The sequence below is a fragment of the Neoarius graeffei genome, chromosome 3, assembly GCF_027579695.1.
Source record: "Neoarius graeffei isolate fNeoGra1 chromosome 3, fNeoGra1.pri, whole genome shotgun sequence".
NCBI classification, from domain to species: domain Eukaryota; kingdom Metazoa; phylum Chordata; class Actinopteri; order Siluriformes; family Ariidae; genus Neoarius; species Neoarius graeffei.
Window position 1 is genome coordinate 71686898 of NC_083571.1, and position 6771 is coordinate 71693668.

The 6771-nt window shown below is 45.6% G+C and overlaps 1 protein-coding gene across 1 annotated transcript; it reads right to left on the bottom strand.

Moving 5' to 3' along the window:
* Positions 1 to 1373: 1373 nt before the first annotated feature.
* On the bottom strand, positions 1374 to 5715 carry LOC132883507 (uncharacterized protein K02A2.6-like). Its single transcript, XM_060917217.1, has one exon. It carries the CDS (start codon positions 5500 to 5502, stop codon positions 1396 to 1398), a length of 4107 nt encoding a protein of 1368 aa, XP_060773200.1. The 5' UTR covers positions 5503 to 5715; the 3' UTR covers positions 1374 to 1395.
* Positions 5716 to 6771: the final 1056 nt, after the last annotated feature.

Here is a 6771-nt window from a genome sequence, read left to right on the forward strand (position 1 = left end):
AAAATTACATTTCGGGTTACACTTCAAAGTTAAGACGATGGCTTCCATATGTTGTGCATGTAGGGCAGCTCTATCGATCCTGGTGATCATACTTTATTTTTTCCACCGATTTGAATTGTTTTGAATGTTTTTTTAATAAGCTGATCAAAGACTGCACGGACCCGACGTCGCGTATGTTTGACGTCATCGCAAGTCAAGTGCCTTTCCAAATCTGTGTACATGCAACTCACCTGATTATTTCAATCCAAATCCGACGTTGTTCGGGATCCTTTGGGAAAGTAAAAAACTTGCAACCATTTGTCTCTGACCGGTGGTTGCAGTCTGGCGAAAAACATAGCATGATCAAAATGCACAGATCTTCCCGGTCGTGGGATCCCTAAACCTACTGCTGACGCAATATGAGCGACTCTGACTAGACAGTTCGGTTGTAGTCTGTTTCTGACAGGTTAGGCGCAATTTCGATCTTTTAAAAGACAGCGAAATTTCACCTGATACTTTCACAGTTAGTAGATAATCCCAACATATACAACATATTTTTTGGGGGTGTACAAGTTCCACGTCATAACTGAGTGGGATTTTTTTTTTTTTTTTAAATCGGGTCTATGGGATTTTCAATAGTACTACCACTAGGATCGCTGTGTTTCACTTTCCCTCCCTATTACAGGATAACCAGTCGAAAACCACACTTCCGTACCACAAGTTATTACACGAATTAAAAAAAAAGTGTTAAAATATGTTGAAACAACTTTTTTAAAGTGTCACTGCCTCAAGTTGATTATTTTCCTCCAACCTACTTGTTATGTTGCTCCCTTAAGGTTTCATAGTAATCATTATTACTTGATAAACACAGAGCACGGAGGACAACGTCTTACAGCTGATTCAGTTACTTCTTTATTATTGAACGTCGCTATGGTTACACAGGAAGATTCCCTTATGCGCTCGTGGCAGTCTGTCCTCTGGAGGTAAGTATTACTAATAGATAATCACGGTACATACATAACATATCTCCTCCCCACTAAGATTTGTTGTCAATAACAAAACATTACTTCAGACTAACATCCAGATAATTATATCGTATTATATAAACAATTATATGTGTCTTTTAACTACAAAGATTTAAGATTCGATCTTCAATTACTACTGACACATATGACTAGAAACATGTTAGTTAGATTACGGCTGATAACCACAACATTGAACAACATCCTGCAAAGGCATTCTTTTTTTTGTTTGTTTGTTTGTTTTAAAACATCACTATGTCACATTCTTTCATCATTTTTTTTTACATACACATACAATGTAAACATTTTTTTTACAACATTCAGCAATGTCAACATTTTTTTTTGTAAGATTCTTTCTTTATTTTTTTTTTGTAGGATTCTTTCTTTTTTTTTTTTACTGCACACCGTAACATGCTGGCGGGCGTGTGATCCTCATAGGATAACGTCGAACAGTCTCTGTCTCTGTACATTCTGGTTGTGTTGTAGGAGAACGTTGCATAGTCTCTGTCTCTGTAAAAGGTGTGTGCATTGTTTCAGTGGACTGTGGTGCAATGAGTGTTTTGGGTGATCTGTGTGGTGTGGGTGATTGGAATAGTGTGGGTGGAATGATATCAGTATCCTCCATCTCTTGAGGTGTACTTGTGTTAAGTGTGTTACCTGCAGTGGTGGTCAGAGGTAGTGACAAGGGAGGACTCACAGGAAGGTTTCCTGCAGTCCCTTGTGTGTCTGACTCGGGCCGAGCCAGCATCTGGTCAACATGGCGTTTCCAGATGCCTTGTGTTCCTACATTCACCTTGTAGGAGACTGGTCCGGTCTTCTGAATCACGACAGCTGGTGTCCACTTATCCTCCCCCCTCCTATAATCACGCACGAGCACTGGCTCGCCAACGTCAAACTGTCTCTCTTTTGAGTGCAGCAGACGTCGCTGTAGCTGTGCATCTTGTGACTGGTGCACAGCTCCAGCAACACTTGGCTTCAGGAAATCCAGTCGAGAACGCAGCTTGCGTCCGATGAACAGCATGGCTGGGGATTCCTTTGTTGTTGCATGCGGCGTGTTGCGGTAGGTCAGGAGGAACGTGTCAAGACGCTGTTGCACTGGAGCAGTTCCTCTGGAAGATTTCAGGGCGTGCTTGAATGTTTGCACGAAGCGCTCTGCCAGGCCATTGGAAGCAGGATGGTACGGTGCTGATCGAATGTGCTTGACTCCATTGGCTTTCAGGAACGTGCTGAAATCTTCAGAGCAGAACTGGGGGCCATTGTCGCTGACAAGGTTGTGAGGAATGCCATAGCGACTAAAGAGTCCCCTAAGCACTGTGATGGTTTTGGAGGATGTAGTGCTGTCCATGATGTGTACCTCTGGCCATTTGGAGTGTGCATCTACGATGACAAGGTACATGTGTCCTTCAAATGGGCCAGCAAAGTCCACATGTATGCGTTCCCAGGGCCTGGTTGGCCACATCCACGGGTGTAAGGGTGCTTGAGCAGGGTCTTTCTGCACTTGTTGACAAGTGTGGCATGACTTAGCTTTGTGCTCGATGTCGGAGTCAATGCCAGGCCACCAGACATAGCTGCGAGCTAAGCTCTTCATCCTTACTACACCTGGGTGTGCTGCGTGTAGCTCTTCCAGCACACGGGGGCGCAGCTTGGGTGGCACAATCACTCTCAAACCCCACATGAGGCATCCGTGCTGCACAGTTAGATCATGCCGTCGGTGGTGATAGGGTGACAGCTCATCACCTGTGTTCTTGGCTGCTGGAAAATGTCCAGTGGTGACCATTTCCAAGACACGAGACAGGGTGGAATCAGACATGGTGTGGCGCTTGATCACAGTGCTGCTGACGGGTAATGTCTCTAGCTGTGATGTGTAGAACACGTCTACTGCTCCTGGCTTCTCACTGTGAGCATGAGGGAGTGGTAGCCTTGACAGTCCATCAGCGTTGGCATGTAGGGCACCTTTCCTGTACTCGATGGTGTAGTTGTGAGCAGAAAGCAGGAGGGCCCAACGTTGCATGCGAGCTGCGGCCATTGATGGTGTACTTTTCACTGGACTGAGGATGGTGGTTAGTGGGCGATGGTCAGTAAGCAGAGTGAATGTGTTGCCATACAGGTACTGGTGGAATTTCCGTACGCCAAACACTATGCCTAAAGCTTCCCTTTCAATCTGAGCATAGTTACGCTCAGCTTTACTCAGGGTCCTCGATGCATAAGCAATTGGTCTTTCTTTGCCATCCGGCATGACGTGGGAGAGCACAGCTCCGACCCCATAGGGTGAAGCATCACAAGCAAGACGGAGAGGCAGCTCAGGGTTGTAATGAGTGAGCACCTCTTGCGATGTTAAAAGTGTCTTTGCTTGCTGAAACGCTGACGCACAGGCTGATGTCCACTGCCACTTTTTCTCTTTGTTAAGTAGCTCATTCAGCGGTTGTAAAACTGTGCTCAGGTCAGGGATAAAGCGTCCATAGTAGTTCAGCATTCCTAAGAAAGATCTGAGCTGACTTATGTCGGCTGGTGCTGGTGCTTCTATGATGGCACGTACCTTCTCCGGTGACTTGTGAAGCCCAGCAGCGTCGATGATGTGGCCCAGGTATTCCACGGACTCCTGGAAGAAGAGACATTTCTCCTTCTTCAGGTGCAGGCCGTACTCCTCTAGCCTGCGCAGGACAGCATCCAGGGTGTTCAGGTGTGTCTGCTTATCAGGACCACTGACAAGGATGTCATCCAGGTAGCAGTGAGTGTGTGGAAGGCCGAGGAGCACCTGGTCCATTGCCTTCTGGAACAAGGCGGGCGATGACGCTACACCAAACGGCAGACGGTTGAAGCAGAAGAGTCCCTTCTGCGTTGAGATGGTAAGTAGCTTCTTGGAGCTCTCTTCTACTTCCATCTGTAGGTAGGCGTTAGATAGATCTAGCTTACTGAAGTGTTGACCTCCAGCGAGAGAAGCGAACAAGTCCTCGATGCGTGGTATTGGGTACTTGTCAACGCACAGAGCTGAGTTAAGGGTGACTTTGAAATCCCCACAAAGTCTCACGGTGCCATCCTTTTTGTTTACGGGCACCACTGGTGTTGCCCAGTCACTGTGCGACACTGGTGAGATGACGCCTAGCTCAGTGAGGCGTTTCAGCTCGGCTTCTACTCGCGGTCGGAGAGCATAGGGCACATTGCGTGGTGGGCAGAATTTGGGTGTGCTGTCTGGTTTGAGAGTGAGCCTGGCTTTCACTCCTCTCATGGTGCCTAATTTGTCAGAGAAAACAGCGGAGTGTCTCTTTAACACTGCCTCTAAACTGTCTGTCTCTCTGTGCTCAATTGCATGTACAGTCTTTAAATCTCGCCAGTTCAATTTGATGGCTCTCAGCCACTCCCTGCCAAACAATGGTGGTGCATCCACCTTCACCACATACAGTGGCAAGTCAGCATGTTGCCTATTCAATTCTACTTGCACTGTAATTACGCCTTCAGGTGCCAATGGCTCTCCTGTGTATGTCCTAAGGACAATATCAGTGGGTTGCAGAGGGAATTTATGCAGTTTTCTTTGGTACAGTTCGTATGGAATGAGTGACACAGCTGCCCCTGTATCCAACTCCATCTCCATTCTCTTCCCATTGACTTTTGGTTTTACTGTTATGCGTGAGTATTTGCCCTTCTGTGACACTGCATACAGTCCCAAGTCACTGTCACTGCCTGATCCTGTTCCCTCACTATCACTTTCATTCGCCTCGACGTGATGTATCCTTTTCTTTTTATCTTTCCCACTGCGTCTGTTACTGTTTTTCTGTTCATGCTTTCCCCCTTTCTGTTTGTATTCTCTCTCGTTGTTACTTTTTGATTTACTACTTCTGCACATTAATTTCGTGTGGCCCTTCCTCCCGCACTGGTGACATTCGCGGTCTTTATACCAGCAGTTGTCATCATTGTGATTTGCTTTCCCACAGCGGCGACATTTCTCACTTTGGGAGAACACCGCATTCACTTTCAGGGAGCTGCTCAACTGCTGTACGTCGCGTGCTGCTGTCTCGGCTGACACTGCCACTTCCACTGCCCTTTTAAACGTGAGCTTATCCTCTGTCAATAGGCGCTTCTGTACAGCTTCGCATTTCAGCCCACACACGAATCTGTCCCTTAGTGCGTCTTCCAAATAAGCCCCGAATTCGCAGTGTTCTGACAGTCTTTTTAGCACTGCTACGTACTGCGCTATTGTCTCCCCCTCCCCCTGATTTCGCTTGTGAAATCTAAACCGTTCAGCTATAACAAGCGGTTTCGGAGTGAAGTGGTCTTTTAGCACAGTCACAATATCTTCGTACGACTTTTCACCGGGTGTCACGGGAGCTACCAAACTCCGAAGCAGTCCATACGTTTTTGGTCCCATTACGCTAAACAGCACTGGCAGTTTCTTAGCAACAGTAATGTCATTGGCCAAAACGTAGTGTTCAAAACGTTCAATGTAAGTTGCCCATTGCTCACCAGACTCGTCAAAAATGTCCATATGTCCAATTATTCCAGCCATTTTACTTCTTTCTGGAATTGTTTACACAGTTGAAACACTTGAGACACTTGTTGAAACACTTGTTGAATCACTCACTGTTCCTCCTCGGATGACAGTTGGTGCCGTTAGCACATTAGCTAACCACTTTGCGTGCGTTCTTTAAGCCCAAAACTCACCAAAAACTGACTTGTCATTCAATGACAGTTCATGGAAAGTCTTCCGGACTACACGACTCGTCGCCAATTTATGTTATGTTGCTCCCTTAAGGTTTCATAGTAATCATTATTACTTGATAAACACAGAGCACGGAGGACAACGTCTTACAGCTGATTCAGTTACTTCTTTATTATTGAACGTCGCTATGGTTACACAGGAAGATTCCCTTATGCGCTCGTGGCAGTCTGTCCTCTGGAGGTAAGTATTACTAATAGATAATCACGGTACATACATAACACTACTGAAAAACCACAAGGACATAAATGTCTCCTTCCGGAAAAGTTCACCATATTAAAATCTTTCTGATGTCACCATATGCTTTAAAGTCTGAGTTGTAAAAAAGTAAAATGCTGTTCGTGTGAGTTTAATGTAACATCCATTATATACGATCAGCTCGAGATAAAATTCAGTTCCTAAAAATTACATGTACGTTTTTAAAACAGTGTTTTGCACCTCATCTTTCACATGAAGCTGCAGCTGACAAACACGACTTGGCCATGGTTTAACGCAGCCTTTGGGGATGTTTCAGTGGCACATGTGCAGAACTTCATTGTAAACAGTTTCGATTACTTAATTACACTGGAATTAATTTTTTCAACTTCCAGATCTGACAACTTAGAAAATTTGTTATAAGAGCTGTCCAGTTAAATAAAGGATCATGTTGCAGTTTATTTTTTTATTGTTGTCTGCTGATCTGTGACCTTAAATAAATAAATAATTGATTGTAATTTATCTGCCTGTACGTCACACATCCTTTCCAGATCACTGCTCTATCTAACCTTTTTAAACTCAGACTCCTTTGAGCTTCTAGAACACGTTTAATGCAGGATGAAGCCCAGATGCCCCACAAACCAGATGTCTGAACTGTACAGCAGCTGGTCTGTAATTACTGATCACATAATAACTGCAGGTGGCACAGTGGTGTAGTGGTTAGCGCTGTCGCCTCACAGCAAGAAGGTCCGGGTTCGAGCCCCGTGGCCGGCGAGGGCCTTTCTGTGTGGAGTTTGCATGTTCTCCCCGTGTCCGCATGGGTTTTCTCCGGGTGCTCCGGTTTCCCCCACAGTCCAAAGACAT

Excerpts from the sequence above, each read along its gene's own strand:
- LOC132883507 (XM_060917217.1), bottom strand. The coding sequence starts at position 5,502 with ATGGCTGGAATAATTGGACATATGGACATTTTTGACGAGTCTGGTGAG.